This window comes from Maniola jurtina, chromosome 19, assembly GCF_905333055.1.
Source record: "Maniola jurtina chromosome 19, ilManJurt1.1, whole genome shotgun sequence".
Lineage (NCBI taxonomy): Eukaryota > Metazoa > Arthropoda > Insecta > Lepidoptera > Nymphalidae > Maniola > Maniola jurtina.
Genome location: NC_060047.1, coordinates 8,762,346 through 8,780,020, shown reverse-complemented (window position 1 = coordinate 8,780,020; position 17,675 = coordinate 8,762,346). Strand labels below are relative to the sequence as shown.

The window sequence follows — 17,675 nt, the reverse complement described above, 5'->3', positions numbered from 1 at the left end:
GTATGGGTTTCATGAAAATCATCATACCCCTTCAAGGTTAGCCCGCTTCCATCTCAGACCGCATCATCACTTACTGGTGAGATTGCAGTCAAAAGTTAACTTGCATATGAGTAAAATAAAACATGTTGGCCCAAGTGAAATAATGATATTTGTTATTTCATACGAGTGAATACACCTTGTTCAATGTTATACCTCTCTAGATAGTATAAAATACTTAAAGTCATTTACCACAAAAATAAACTAATCTAAACTATAATATCACTAACTGGTAAACTTTTTCAGTTTGTTTGTAGGATGTAAGTGATCTCTGGAACGTGGTACTAAAACCGATTTTGAAAATTCTTTCACAAATAGTAAGCTAGGTTATTGCTGAGTAACATAGGCTATATTTCATTATCAAAAAAAAAATTGGGATCCCTACGAAATTGTAATAAGCTACCCGTGCCAAGCCGTGTTGGCTCGCTAGTTAAATATATATTACATTTTTTGTACATAATGGGTACAAGGTAAATTGTCTTAAATCACACCCCTCCTTTGTTTAAACATGTTGGTTGCAATTTAATAATACAAAAACAAGTGGTGAAAGAAAATATAAATAGTACAAAAAGTAGATACATTCAGTTGCACATTTTTTCTCAGATGTTTTGCTCCAACTGCCTTTTTTATTCACCGGCGCGCTGCCATTTGTCAATCCCGTTACGGCCATTGTCTTTTTACTGCGTAGTTTTTTGTGTAGCAAAGTTAATAAAGATAATTAATTCGTCTCTTGTTTAACCTTAACACCTCCCGCGCATTGGGAAGCCACTACTATGGTCATAACCGGGGTCACTTCTGCGCGACCAAGGAAAGACGAGCGTCAACGAGACGTCGCGACCAAATTTTCATTCAGTATCAAACATGCACGACACTGAATTGAGTGTGTTAGCATTTATTTCTGAAAATAGGAAAAGAAATAACGAGTTTTTTCTTTTACACTTTTAGAGTTTCCCTTCCAAATATTTGAACATTTTTTCCCCTTGTTTACATTTCTCATCACATGAGTAGCTATTATATAAGATATAAGCTTCCAAGTAACAGGGTGGTTATTAATCTTAAACTTTTGTTACAAAACATAATGTTGGTTGTTGCATATAATTTCGTATAACGTTTGTCTTGCGAGTCGACCATAGTCGCCATCATGGTCGCCCAGTGCGCCTGAGGCGTTAAAATTGTTCCATGTAGGTACATAAACTAATTATTTTCAGTAATGGACGTTATGCACAAATGTGCTTACTTGACGTTTAGTTAGACACTATACGTAGAGTTAAATTAGTCGAGTTATGTTAAAGCGATCATCCGTGACTTCGTCCACTGAATTTTGACAAATCCAGCCTTAATCCATGTCTAAGTGGATTTCATAAAGGAAATCTCTGTGATAATTTAAAGCTTTTGAGTCCAGCGGCTTGGGCTGGGTTAAGGGTATTGATGAGTCAGGCAGTAGGTCCTATTATATAGTGTTATGAGAGAGTTTTTTTTAAAGTTTATCATTTTCTAGTTATACTTTACATTATTTCTTTAAAAATCGTTTCAAAAAAGTTAACCACCCACAGGATACGCCAACACTATATCGTGAAGTAAATTCTTTATCTTAGATAAAGTTAAAAGTCTTCATTTACCTTAAAACATTCAAAATGTATTTCGAGCTTAAGAAAACACCATCAAAAACTAATTAGGCTTCACATCGTAAAGATAAAATCTAGACAATGGACACAAAAGCGCCCGCCCTGACAAATGGCTGCCGCTCAAAAGCCTTCAACAAAAACAGCTCGGGAATATTACAGGGATAAAAAGTCTTTTTATATAATTTTTGTGGCAGCGCTGTTTAAATACCTACATTTAAATGTGGGAAACTCAAACTATGTATGATTTACACACATGTGAGACTTCACACATCTTTGAGAATATGTAGAACTCTCAGGCATGCAAGTTTCCTCACTATATTTTCCTTCACCGTTACACAAGTGTAACTTAAAAATTTATAACACCCCCGACAAGTGAAGGTTACAGAAACTAGAAAAGAGCTGATAACTTTCAAACGGCTGAACCGATTTTCTTGAATTAGCTTGGATAGCTAAGAACACTCTCGATCAACCCACCTTTCAAACAAAAAAACTAAAAACTAAATTAAAATCGGTTCATTACTTTAGGAGCTACGATGCAACAGACAGATACACAGATACATAGATACACAGACACACAGATACACAAATCAAACTTATAACACCCCTCTTTTTTGGTCCGGGGTTAATAAAGTGATATTTATTGTTTTTTTTTTATTTTTTTTTATTTTTTTATTAACTATCAAATATTGAACGTTTAACAAATGCTTTTAACACAACAAAAAAACCACTAAGGTTTAGTATTGTTGCTTATCATTCCGTCCATTAAAAGATTTTGGGTATAGTGCTTCCATAAATAATATACATTATTTATAGAAGCACTAGGGAACATTACAAGATAATAATTTGTTATATTTAATTTTTCAAAAATGGGAATTGTTAATATTTGTTTTGAAAGTATGATTTTAACTTGTGTTTAAAGTTAAATTCGGTAAGTCCTGACCTAAAAGTATTATCTAAACTATTTATTAAAACGCACCTTACTCAATGTTGGCGGTGCGTCCCGGGATCGCATCCCTGACCTCCCAGATAGAAGACCAACCTCTTAAACGGTTGCCACCGCGCTAATACATACAGTTACGAGTAAAATATTAAAGATATCACGTGGATAAAACTATCATGTATCCCTTCCAGGCTATTGCGCTTCAAGTTTTGATCAATAAAGATGATTCCCACCATGAGATCTCCTAGCGCTAACTTGAAAAAAAAGTTAGGTTTTTGGACACCAGTCCGAAAAAATTTAACTTGAAATTCAAAAATTCCACTTCAGTGTCTACGTGTATTCCTTGCAAAAGAAAGAAATCTGCAATCCATAATATGTATTTCATATTTCTTGCTTCTTTCACTTCGGTACTGCAGAATGAGTTAATCAATCCTTTTATTCACAGCTTTTGCCTGCCGCTTCCTTTGCTTTGAGCTATCTTCTTCAAATAGCGTTCACGCTATTTCATATAGTTTAAACAAGTTTAAAACAAATATTTTCTCTCTGCTCTGTTATAAGAATTAGCCAATCGATATTGCTTCAAAAACAACAAGTTTCAGTAATTTAATTTCTACTCATCCATTTTGTTATATCCTAAAGCAATATGTTCGTCAAATTCACTTACACGAAGTGCCATCAAATGTATCATTATTTTTCTAACAAACGTCCATTCTCGTTGTTTAACTAACCGTAACACATTTCCCCCGTCATAAAAACTGACCTTTTTCTTTTACGGTCGCATGGACAATTGAGAGAATATAACGTGAATTTTTCAAGATAATCCAACGCCTCGTAGATTGGAGTAAGTTTACCTTTTTAGGAATACGGGAGCGTCTCGGAGGTAGGCCGAGATTATTGGGGGCTTAAGACCTGCGGCGCCACGTGCGTGCGTTCGAGTTGCGAGGATAAACTCCATCCGTGTAAAGCTTAACAATAAAACACCTCAAAGAGAAAGGTTCTTTTATACGTTTGCTATCAGAATTTATTCCAGCTTACCTTCATCAATCACGCGTAGGCCTTGACGCGTTAACAGGTGATTTCATCTCTTTCAGGCAGTAACGGATTGAGTGTGACGTGGCATATTTCTACATATTTGGCGCCTAATTCTGGGCCTGGATTAGTTTCGATTTACGTCTGTATATGGTGTAAGCTCATTTCATGCTAGAGATGGGTGTAACACGAGAAGGTCATGTGCTTAAAATATCTTGATCATTTCTCCACTGCCCATTTTAATTCCAAAAAGCTAGTATGGGATATAAATTGCAATTGCTTATTTTTTTCGAAGGAAACTATTATAAAATTATATAAATGTACTAAAATTTTAATAACTTGAACGCTATACTTCCTTCAAAGCTTAAACAAAGGGATGAAACGTAGCTCAACTTATATTAAAGCTTTCAAATAAATAGTGTCGGCAGCTAGCCAACACCAGTTCAGGTAATTCCGAGGGAACGGCCGTGGTCGTATTAAGAAACTTTAGCGTTCAAAATTTAGGCTATACCTTTTAAACGAACATATTTTTTGTTTTGATAAACTTAGCGGTGACTGTTGATACCCGGTAGAATACCCGGCTGAGTTTGTTGTGGGCTCTTCTCAGGTATGGGCGCGTTTGGAACGTTTGTAATTTTAGTTAAACTTAAAGTTTACGTAATTCATTTTCACCACTATATCGTCTTACAAATCTTAAAATACTGACCAACAAAAGGTGTATACAATAGTAGGCACCTATGTGATTTGAATAAATGATTGTGATTTTCATTTTGATAATGTTATACTGTAGGTACATTTTAGCATTGAAAGCCATCTAACCATAGAGAGAGGCATAGAGAACTATTATTATAAGAAATAAATGGAGTTCAATTAAGTTTCAGCTAAATAAGTTCTCAGTTAATTACCTAGCCTGTAGTGCTAAGATTTAGTTTAGTTAAAGGCAAACTGAGGTCTGGTCACAGGTTGATATCCCTGATTCTCGGACAGTTACAGTTGTAGATATTTGTATTCTTAGTACAAACTTAACACGTAGCTGAAGGAAAAAGCAAATAACTTGAAATCTTTATCTTAAAAATCAAAACTGAGTAGGTAAATACTTCTTTATAAGTATAGGTACCTACCTATTCGTAAATCTAGTTCAATGGGTTATTGGAAAAATCTTTCCAATCGGGTTAAGTGTTTCATGAAGTCTGTTAACATAGCGGTGACCAATGCTACTCGGTTGATATTAAAGCGGCCCAATAAACGACGTCGGCAGCAAGCCAAAACCATTCCATGTAATTACTAACGAACAGAAGTGGGCCTATATCCTAACTTTATAGCTTAAAATTTAGTTTGGGGTGCTTATGCTAGTACTATGACAATTTTAGTAGTTTTAAATTGTGTCAGATGTAGGTACGTATCTGTGCAAAGGTCATAGACTTACCATACTACTTTAACAGAGCTCTCTCCGTCACTTACTCCATACAATCGTAGTTCCCATTTCATTTGAATATTAAGCAACCAAAGTCCATGAAATTTTGCAGACATAGTCTAGAAACTAATATCTGTGTCTGTGGTGTTTTAGATTTTTCTAAAAATATGTAGTTTTAAAATTACAGGGGCTCAAAGATTTGTATTTTTCTTTAAAAAAAGGCCCAACTTTGTGCTCGTTTTTCTAGACAACGAAGCAATTTAATGAAATTTGGAAAAACCACAGACCTAGAAAATTTAATGAATGTTATGTAGTAAAAAAATTATCGTTATATATTTTATATTGTTATAATTATGTGGGAACTACGAAAACCAGAAATTACACCCAGAAATCTTGAAAATTTCGTGCTGTCTCGATTTGTGCAAGCGGGGTGGTGAAGTGCGGGGGACGACACGTGAAACTGACAGAAACTGACAGTCTAAACACACGGGCCACATTTAGACTGCACCCAACTCCAAACTTGTCGATAGGTCTAACTAAATACACTGGTACATTTCAACTTGCGTTAGACGTATGCGTTACCTACTCAGACGTTACCTGTAGATAAAAATATGTCTCATGTTTGCTGGCAATAGCGCATGCATCAAACCCTGCAAGTTGCAACTCTCTTGCAACCTATTCCTCACGCAATACGCACAGCTTTAATATTATAATTTTTGACAATGTATACTATATGTAATGCCATATCACAGGTCACTCTCTGATTTATTGCTAACAATTTACTTCCAAATGCAAAGAAATCTAAGTGTGTTGAATTCACACTGCCTAATACCAGGACCTTAAATGTCATAAATTCATTGATAAATAATCATATGTTGAAAATAAAGGAGAACCCCGTGTTTCTCGGTATAATGTTAGATGCAAAGCTTCTATGGAACACCCACATATCAACACTAGATGGTAAACTCAGCTCTGCTGCTTACACTGTTAGAAAAATTCGACAGGTACTGACGTGGAAACTGCAAAAATTGTATATTTTGCCTATTTTCACTGTATTATGTCTTACGGACTCTTGCTATGAGATAAAGCGGTAGATATTGAGAAAAAAATGTATTACAGAAAAGGACAGGACGTGCAATTTATAATTTAAAACCGCGCGCTGCCATACAATAAAAACATAAGGAAATAAGTACCTTATCTATTATCTTATAGTAGCTTCTAAATATATTTACAACTAGCTAATGCCCGCAGCTTCGCTCGCGTGGATTTAGGTTTTTAAAAATCCCGATCCTTTCATTTCCCAGAACAAAAGTTGCCTCTCCGTAATAGCCCGTCCCCGGGATGCAACTTGTTTCTGTATCACGTAAGAATATTTAAACGGATGATCCTTTTCAAATCCCGAGGGATCACCAGGATTTAGGAATGCAATTTCTTACAGCATCAGGGTTGAGGTCAACGACAAAGTGTTTACTTGGTATAGATACCTTCAATATCAATTAATAATCGACACTTTTTAAATCCCATTAGCTTTAGTAGTCAGGTCCCCTGCAACATCAGGATTGAGGAGTTTTTTATAGAACAATGTCGCAAACTTTCTTTATCGATTAAAAAAACTACCCAAAATTACGCAGTTAGGTTACCTGCCAAATTTCATGGTTTTGAGTCAACGGGAAGTACCCTAGAGGTTTTCTTGACACACACGACAGACAGAGAGATAGACAACAAAGTGATCCTATAAGAGTTCCGTTTTTCATTTTGAGGTACGAAACCCTAGAAAACGTAGGATCGGCATTCCGAACCAGTGGTAAATTTTTCTGACCATCCAAAAACACTTTGAAGTTTACCTAAAAGTTTACAGGAATAAAAATTTATCATTGTATTCCATTCCATTTCATTCTATTCCATTCTGTTCAAAGATAAATAGATAATAAAAATATTTGTCACGTAAACAATAATTTACGATACATCAACCAATATCAATTTTACTGATGACAATCTGACTATTACCAAAGTGAACGACTACTATAATATCTATTATATACGACTAACATAATATGTATTATAAATTGTGTGCCGTTTGCATTCTCACTAGGTTCTCATTAAGTTTGTTTTATTTGGTTAAACTTTCTGGCATTTATATTGTTATGACGTTTAATTGGCAAACAGTCTGTTTATTGGCTGAAACTCAAAAATTCAGCCAATCACAACAAAGAAAATATTGTAATAATGATTGATGCAGCTTTCTGTAATTGAAAACAAAATATTTGACATTAACTTGAATGTGACAGTGTTTTCCGAATAGGGTTGCCAGAGGCCCCGTATTTTACTGGTTACCCCGTATTTCAGGATACAGAAACCTGTAATTATGAAAATAAAATACGGGGCAAATAAAACTAAATATTTTTAGGGTTCCGTAACTCAAAAGCAAAAAAGAACTCTTATAGGATCACTTCGTTGTCTGTCAGTCTGTCAGTCTTTCCGTCTGTCCGTCTGTCCATCTGTCCTTCTATCCGTCTGTCATGTGTTCATGAACAAATATTAGTATTTTCAATTTTCAAAGTAAGATAACTACATATATCAAGTGGGTTATCATATGAAAGGGCTTTACCTGTTCATTCTAAAACAGATTTTTATTTATTTTTATGCATATTTTTTTAATGCATAACAGTTTTTGATTTCTCGAGTAAAATGTCGGAAAAAATACCCGAATACGGAACCCTCGGTGCGTGGGTCTGACTCGCACTTGGCCTGTTTTTTACAAATTCAGTAGGAGCTGGCTGGCGAAATCAAACACTGACGTTATGTCCAGTAGAAAGAATATTTTCCTTTTGCGGCAATGCGTAGCCGAAACCCACTCGATATTGATCATGGTCGTAGCCAAGGCGGCGGGGCTTGGTTTGAGGATGTAAGCCTTTTTTTATACAAGTTAGCCCGTGACTTTAATCTATTCTAGTGGTAAGTGATGATGCAGTCTAATTTCTTGGCCGTTAGGGCCATACTAACCATATAACTAGCCATGACCGAAGCCTCCCACCAGACCAGAAATTTTGAAATGGCGACTGCGCCTGGGAAGCCGTCAAAAACCTAAGCCTAAAATAATACTTACACTATTTCTTGCATTTGCTTACCAATTTTTTTTTGGAAATATATCAAACATTTCGCGCTCACTTCACTCGCGCTTTGAATTTCTATTACTTGGTGTAAACCCCGCAATTTCGTTTGCATGAATTTAAATTTTTAAAAATTCCGTGGGGGATTTTCCGGGCTAAAAAGCCGCCTAAAAAAAATGTCTGGGATGCAAGTTACCTCTGAATAGTAAGTACCAAAATTTTGGTAAAGAAGATGGGCCGTGAAAGGGTAACAAATAGATAGGCAAATAGATATACTGTCGTATTCGTAATATTAGTATGGATAGGAAGCTTTAAAAATAAAATCTTGCTATGGCTACACTCGTTTCCCGTTCACTTTAATTTTTTCTGTATTGAACCAAAAACACTTACGCTCACTGCGCTCGCGCTTTTTTATTGTTGTATTTTATCTCACTGTCAAATTGAAAGGCGAAATTCCACTAACCAGGTAATTAGCCCATAAAGTTGAGCGAATGTTTTTTCCTCATGACAGGATTCAGTTCCTGTCCAGAAGATTGTATGCATCAAATGTATAACATTTTGCTTTACAACACTAAGAGTTTTTAAAAGCTATTTAAATAAATAAATCTTTTATTTAAAACCACATTGCAAACACAGTTCACCAATCAAGATACAGCAACATACAGAGAAAAAATATAAAACTTATAAATAAACTGAAATATCTAAATAGGCTTTCCATGCATTTCAGAGAGAACCACCGCCTATTTCTTCAAATACTTCAAATTTTCAAATTTCTTCAAATCTAAACCCCGTATTTTTGATGGTGGTAGCCTGTAAATCAAAAAGAGCCAGGTGGCAACCCTACTTCGACCTAGACAGAATGAAAAATTGTTTTCATTACTCGGTATGCCTACTGCCATAGTGTGACAGAAAGTGTGACGGTAGTTGTGACCTCTGATTGGCCGACTCTCTTTCACTATTTGCTAAAATTGATGATTGCAACAACAATTTTTTCTTTTTTGTAATCGAAAATAGAACACGGACGTCAAACAGGTTGACTAATTGCAATCATTTCTGACCGGCTAACATTGTTCCGCTAGTGGCTCAAACTCACTGTCGCAGCAAGAACATGGTAAATTCAGCCAATCACAGCAATTTGAAATTTGGTTATCACAAATGTACCGATCTAGGAACCGAGAATGCACGAACCAGGGCAGATAGAGATAAGAACAATAATATCATACGTAGGAAATCGACGGGGGATCGTTGGCAAGGATAGCCTTAAGTACATAAGAGAATAAACCCAAGATTAAAAGTACTATATTAAATAAACGATGATTGACTGACATAACTATAGCTTTAATTGCTTGGTGTGGGTTTATAGAAATTTGACATTTGGCATAATTTTCTTTATAACGATTTTTAGGAATTCTATCTGAGAGAAGTCGTTGTGTAATTAAAGGATTTAAAAAATGATAAACATTTATTTGTAAAAATATTTTTTAGGCTTCTATGACATAAAAATTAGCTTTTTGGCAACTGAAGTTAGGAATAAGTTTGATCGTTATTTATTTGGTAACTTGATATAATACGATAAACTTGACAAAATATATAGGCATCTTCAATCAAATAGCAATTAATTAATTGAAGTAGAAATATAGTAAAGATAAATGAAATAAAAATACAAATCGTTACAGAATTTGTCACTCAGTAGGTAATGGCGGTAATTATTAAGTAAATGTATTGCGTCTAAAATTATTTTAATCGGTTAGTAGATAGAGCAAGCACTTAGTGGCAAATATCTTATTGTCATTAAATTCTCATTTGACATGGAGATATACCTGTTAGAATTTGTTTACAAACTAACAAACAGTAAACAGCAGTATAGTTTTAATTTATTTTGAGAAACTTGTCTTCTAAAACTTTATCAATCTGACTACCTAATGTCTATATATACGCTTGCGTCGCAGAAAACCGCATCTGCTTTAAACTTACTTTTCTATGTAATATAGTATATGTGGTTGTATTAAGTTACCCGCCTTGAGCCGTGGTCTGACGCAAAGCCAGGCATGAGCGCAGGCTTGGGTGTACGCCAACCGATAAGACTTGTCCAACATTAGATTAACTATGTCTTAGAAACTTTGGGAATTGTGTCAGTGGTAGTGCCAATCACGTAGGATTTAGAAAGTAGGTTGGAATAAAGTGTGATTTAAGAACTTTTTATTTTATAACCAGTTCCAGGCTTGTTGTGGGCCGCAGAGGCATGAAAGTGTTGAGTTTATTCCTAACACACTCCAAATAAACGTAGTCTGGATCAAATTCAAAGAAATTTTGTGGATACGTTCTAAAAACAACTATCCATGTCCATGGTTTTCAGATTTGTTTAAAAATGTTTAGTTTTAAAGTAACTTAGCCTCAAAGAAACAAATTTTTGAGCCTGTATAACTACTTATATATTTTTACGAAGATCTGGCAACACAGACATAGATATTTGTTTCTACAACGTAATTGAGTTTGATTGATTATTATTAATTCAAATGAGACCAAATTACATTGTATGAAAGCGCGATAGGAAAACTTCTCATAAGAATTTGTATGGCAGCAACCTCAGACCTAGAAGTCCTGACTTGAGACTAACATATATACTTGCTTGTCTGTCTGGTGCGTGGTTTAGACTGAAGTTCCTTTAAGTAGGGTGAGATAGATCAAGACCAATAAAATATAGTTCAGCAAAATCAATTTCATGGCCCGACCTGGGCGTCGTCGTAGCGTCTCAAGATACTTCTTTATTATCTTTATTTAAATATACTATTAGCTGTCGTGTCGATTATTCGATGCGCAAAAATACGCAATATCTTGTAAGTAGGAACAAGGTACAGATTTTTATTAGTTAAAAATATAGCATTGGATATTCGACATGCGTCCGAGGCTTTCAGCGACCAACTCACGGACTGTTAAATGAAATAAGAATCAGCTATGATTTTCTCAAATGAAAAATGAAGATATCAGCAAATTCGATTTACTATACGGAAAGACCTTGATTGTATTTGTATATGAAGGGTCTATGTAAAGGGGCTAATTTTCCTTAATAAATGATACCTACTTTTATACATAGATATACTGTTAATAATATATATACATAACTGAACATATTAATCTTAGGAGTGATTTATTTTATCCTTTTCTATAGTACCTAAGTTCGAATACTGACATGTCTCCTAAGGCTTTGCGGCGTTGAAATATAGGCCCTGATTTTCATTTTGTTTACACAACAAAGTATTAAAAAATAGTCTAAGCGTTTGGGATGTTTCAGTAGCTATTATACTATATATAATACTTGGCATTCATTCGTTCGGTCGCTCTTATGAAAGAGCGTCATTTTTATAACATCATAGTTTACTTTGAATAATTTCGTATTATTTAATGGAAATATTTTCGATCAGCGGATAATTGCCTGATTAATTATTAGGCAAGCGAGATGGGGTTAAAACAAGACGAGGGTCGGAGATCCACGGCGACATCAATAAGCTTTAATTGCCAACGACCATCAAGGCTATTAGCCCACCAATTAGCAGTATCAGTTCGAATCTCCGACGATAAAAACTAGTGATGGGTCGAGTCTTTCATAGTGGTAGTGAGTCAGTTCGTGGCAGTGTTTCGCAAATTAATCGATTCGAGTAATACGAAATATTAGGAAAACAATAAAATTTATCGAAATAACGTTTCAATTTAGTGGGGTAATACGGACCATTCTGTAAATTTTCAATAGCTCATTTTTTCAATTTTTCAATAGCTCAATCAAAATAAAGTTTTGTTTTTGTGATGGTTTATTTTATTGCAAACCAAATTCTGATCAACAACAAAACACTTAGTGTCAAATAAATCTTCAGTATGTTATACCATGGAGAGTCAAATAAAGACTAAAATAAATTGTATTATAAAATTATTTAAAGAAAATCACGATAATTTCCCCTTGAATCATTCCCGTGAATCGAGATAAAACCAAATAATCGAATAGGACTGTAGCGAGTATAAAATCTGAATCACATCACTAAGAAAAGCCAGTTTGGTATCTAATTTTATTATGGGCCTTTGTAAGTTTGGTTTGGCTTGGAGTTATGAAATGAAAATTGACGTTTGGGATACAAAAGGGGTATTGAATTGCTTGTTAATGATTTAAGGAGTTTGCTAATACTTTGAATTTCAACTTTTGGGTATATTTTTAACGATGCGAGCTTATAAAGTATTAGGATTGTGAACTATTGGGATTCGTACATGTATAGGATTAAAGGGGATAGTTTTTGCACTAGTTTATAATTTTTCTATTGTTTACAAGGTTTGCTTTTCACCTTAGTCTCATTTGATGATAAAATCAATTAGATGGGCGCTGCTGCATTTTTACATATTTTTTAAGGATGACTAATACGCCAGACGGATAGGAAATGTATACATATTGTAATAAAACAAAATAATACTTAATTAGATACCTACTGTGAACTCAGCACTCCGATTAAGATTAGCTTTGTTAAAATGATTGTTTTGTTTATCCGTCTCGGTTTGATTGCTTTTAACAAACAGAATTACGGACCTTGAAATGTTATCAAATTTCGTGTCCTTCCAAACAATCTCATTACTGTAAAATAAGGGGGAAATCGTAACGGGATATATTTCTGTGATTCGAAAGGGGTGACGTCACCCTTGGCATCCCCTAGCAGCCTTTTGATCGTATTCGACTGACCTATAAACACAGTTTCTCAATTCACTTCTTAGGGGCTGAACACACTTGAAAAACGCTACCGAGTTTTCAGTCAAATCATGGTAGGTTTAGTTTATGCCATGTAATCCGGTGTATAAGTTACTAGTCAATGAACATGTCATTGAAGTAGGCGTAAATCTGTCAATGAATATGAACGCCTAAATGCAGGTAGTGATTTGACAACTCATGACATGGTTACTAACTAGGCGCCTAAAGTGGCAATGACAATGAGTTGATTGATGATTTTTTAGATTTGAGGTTTATTGAGACTACTGCAAGATATATTGTGTATTTGGATATTAAATTTTGTGGCTGCAGCGCCGGGTCTGCTATTACTAAAACACATGTATGAGCTTTTATGTGTATTTAGTGTTAGCAAGTGGTTCTCCAGCCAGGAGCCTACTGTACACAGTCCTTTCTCAGTTGTCTCTTGTACATTCTCCATGGAGGTGTCATGGAACAATATTACAGTATTGTCTGCATACATCATTAAATCAGCTTTCGGTATACTACTCATATAACGTTCGTTGACGATAATAAATAACGACGGTCTATCTTGTTTTAACGCTAGATATTAGTTGCTATTGGAGACACTAGATTTTGACACTGCAAAAATCGTATATTATGTCAGCTGCCGAATGTTTGAAGTATTTCTGTTCAAATAAATTGTTATATTGTATTTATATCTACGCGTATCGCGAGTCTTGGGGTACGGGTGAGTGTGATGTTAAAAGTATGTCCCTATCCGGCAAAATCCATTTCTGTCTGAGCTCGTGTACGAAGCTGTCCTAACTTTCCGATTCCCCCCTTGCAAGTTTCCCTCTCCTAGAAATAATTTATGATAATTTTATCACATTATTCACTTTCTATTATTTTCTATTATTGCAACTTTCTATTATTTTTCTACCGAATTCGTTGTCTTCAATGATATTATATAGATATATTGCTTACTTACAAGTAAGACAGAGGATACAGAACACAAGAGAATAAAAGAGATAGCGCTCTAATAGGTAAATAGGCTTTTAGACCCAAATGTCTTCACTTTAGATAAATATTTAATATTTTTTTAATGTATGTAATATGGACCACTGCGATTGTTTGCGTGACATTTGAAGGTAACAGTATTTTTTAAAGTAAGTATAAACTCCGTATTATTATCCTGTGAAGTGTGTCGGAACCATAAAAGCGATACGCTCATTTTGCAAAATACCTATGTACGTAGTTAGTAGCTGCCAACTAATTAATTTAACCCTGATAGGGTAATATCAATAGCTATAAAAGCAAGCACTTCCAGCCGTATCTTCGCGCGTACTAACCGTTGTACCGTCAGAATTGATAATAGTTACGTCCGTTCGAACGGCTTCAACCCGAATAGCTACTCGATTTATATATTTACATACTTGTAAATTTGCTAGGGATGAGCTGTCAGTAATTCAGATTAGATTTCTGAAGTTATATGGAAGCTTAGTTTTAATGTTAGATGGAATCTCTTCCAGTAATGATTTGTCCTTTCTACGTCCTCATGAGTATTTTAGGTACATAAATGCGTCCCTACTTGTTTTGCAACAGAAAAGCTGTTAAAGTTGCTCAAATCACTTTTTTAAAGTTATTTATTTACTACAAGGAATCTCTTCAGTAGAGATTAGGTGTGTTTTTGTTGCATAAGTTTGAGATTTCAAAGAATGTTATTTTAGACTGTGTAGTGTGGGATGTGCCTTTAAAATCAAGCGCAATCGATAACTAGCAATCACTACTTATAATATTACTAATATTATAAAGAAGAGGTAAAGTTTGTTTGTAGGAAATAATAATCTCTGGAACTACTAAACCGATTTTGAAAAACTTTCACCATTAGAAAGCTACATTATTCCGAAGTGACATAGGCTATACTGTATTTTTAAATAAATAAAAAATCCTTTTTTCGAAGTCGGTTAAAAAGAAATAGAGATATGAAAATTGTAATAAGGCACCCGCGCGAAGCCGGGGCGGGTTGCTAGTAATAAATATTATAAATGCGAAAGTGTGTTTATTGGTCTGTTAGTTTGTTGTTTGTTCAGATCGATGTGATTTTTTGCACGGATAGCTAAAAATTTTGAGAGTGATATACCTAAGCTACTTTTTAACACCCAAACACACACGGACGAAGTCGCGGAGATCGTCTTGTGTAAGGTGAATTAAAATTGCTTAAGCATTGAGACGAAGCATCATTGGCCCTTTATTGATATGAGAGTCTCTAATACCACCCTTAGGTTGATCGATACTCGATACCTATACCTCGATATCGATGCTTGGGGTATTACCTATAACTAATACACATTTATGTACCTATAATATACTATTATACTATTATACTATAGTAGTAATGTGTGAGTAAGGGGTTTCACGCATGTGTGCGTATTGCTCAAAACGTCACAAGACAAATAGAAGCAATCGCCATGGTCTATCGGTCGTAACGGGACGGAAACTAACCGGAACACCTATATACAATATCTATATGACTTTCTTTCCTATAATGCTTCTTCGATACTGTTATCTAACAAATAAAGATCTTAAAGCTTCTTTAATAAGGTATAAATTATTATGCGCCCTTGCTAACCGTATGTCTTCTTATGGATATGGTGTCATTCATCAACATTATCTTTTTTGCTGGATATCATATTATTTTTGAATAGTCGGCATAAGCATAAATAGCGTTGATTAATACCTAAGTTACGACCAAATACTGTAGGTATGTAATACCCAAGGAACTCAAACAATTTTCAGTCCCAACTTCGGAAAAATTACAGACATTTCGCGAAGGACCTTACGGGTGACTTTTGAACCCGTGTAAATTTATAGCGGCATTCGATGGAGGTTTTTGACATTTTGTTTTGAATAACAATATCTAGGTTCATACCATTCATTCTGGGAGCTTTTTAACGTAGGATGCGCTATGTAAAAGTATCTCATAAAATGAGGGGTAAATAGGCGTCAAATAAACCACAAAAAGGTTTGTTTGGTGACTGTGCAGACAAACGATAATAGCTTGGTGCGAAAAATGTGAGCAATATTGAAAATGATATTTTACTACTTATCATACATTGCTAGACAGTGTACACACACCAGTTTTCCGCCTAAAATCGCCTGTTATCAGACAAAATCGTTGTGACATAAAAATGGTCGTTTGCCGTAGCTCTTATAAAAAACCTAAAGATAATTATATTCAACTGAGGGTAGGTAGCTAGACTTAAATATTAAGTTCATGGTATTCTTGTTGCAACAATGCATTGCAGCCAATGGTGAGCGAGCGTCAACCAATCAGAGGTGATTTGCCGCAGCCGCAGTATTCGGTGTATGGTCGCGTAAAAAGCATCTTACTTGACATTGCTGAGGTCCCTGTCGATTAGGCGAAGCTGGTTTAGGTCGGACCTTCTTTGCCAATGGCCGTTCTATGCCCGTTACCGCCACCGATACCCTGGTGATGCCGCTGAGGCTCGACGATGATGATGTTGTACAATCTGTGGACAAATTATTCTTTAATATATTTTATAGGAGCAACCTATCCTGGCTTCGCTCATTAAAATTTTCGCAGGGATCTCTAATTTTTTTGTAATTAAAATATAGTCCATGCCACTCAGGAATAATGTGGCTTTCTACTGTTGAAAGAATTTTCAAAATTGGTTGAGTAATTCCAGATATTACTTTCTACAAACAATCTAACAAACTTGAATTCTTTATTATGTATTAGCATAGAAGTAAGGATAGTATAGAAAACAATCCAGCAGGAAGTTTTCTTTGAGTGGATGTTTTTTAATAACGTGAAACAAAATTCGTAAATAAAAATTCGAGTAAATATTTTGCAAAAAAAAAAATAGATCTCTAAACTTTTGATTATTGAATATTAAGGCATCGATTTCACAGCCTCTCTCAGTCTTCTGAGGAATTCTGAGTTCAAAAATTTGCAGTCGTTCCGCGTTCATCTATGTGAAAACTTGGATCTGTACACAAATAACAACTTAGTTAAAAAAGATATTTGCCGATTTTTATCTTTTATTGGTCAGTTTTGACAGGTTCGATGTGTACCAACTGTGTCGTTCATGCTAAACAATCACCAAAAACAGACAAAAAAGAAGTAAATCAAAAGAATTATGGGTGTTTGTTAGTAAGAGTAAGTAGGTAATGTTTAAATTCCGTAAGTAGAAAATTTCCTTTCGCAAGCAAAAGCGACCTCGATATTAAGCGTCCTTTGCCCTCCCCGCCCACGTAGGGAACTCTAAACTGGCAGATTAAACAAATCATCAACATTTTTCAACGCGAAATATTTCGCACTGGCAAACAGGTAACACGTAGGTTATTTGTCAAACACAAAATATGGTAAGCCTTGAACCTTTAACGATGAAAATATTATTTTATATTTACATTATTTATTTTCTTTAATTTCGTTTGGAAAAGCATACCTTTTGATTTATATTCAAAAACTACAAGGTGTAAATTAAAAATTTATTACAACCCCGGACAAGTGAAGGTTACAGTAACTAGAAAAGAGCTGATAACTTTCAAACGGCTGAACCGATTTTCTTGAATTAAGTATAGCTAAGAACTCTCTCGATCAAGCCACCTTTCAAACAAAAAAAAACTAAATTAAAATCGGTTCATTAGTTTAGGAGCTACGATGCCACAGACAGATACACAGATACACACGTCAAACTTATAACACCCCTCTTTTTGGGTCGGGGGTTAAAAATGTATTGTAGTATCTTAGGCCGTAATCAGTTTATGGCTCTAGCTTGTCTCTTCTGATACATCA

At 34.9% G+C, this 17,675-nt stretch overlaps 1 protein-coding gene across 2 annotated transcripts in view; it reads right to left on the bottom strand.

Moving 5' to 3' along the window:
• Window positions 1–17,675, bottom strand: part of LOC123874917 — a 138,399-nt gene that overhangs the window by 64,976 nt on the left and 55,748 nt on the right. For both annotated transcript variants that reach the window (XM_045920480.1, XM_045920481.1), the window contains one exon: window positions 16,247–16,386. In XM_045920480.1, coding sequence (XP_045776436.1) covers window positions 16,247–16,386 — 140 coding nt within the window. The remainder of the gene's footprint in view (window positions 1–16,246; window positions 16,387–17,675) is intronic.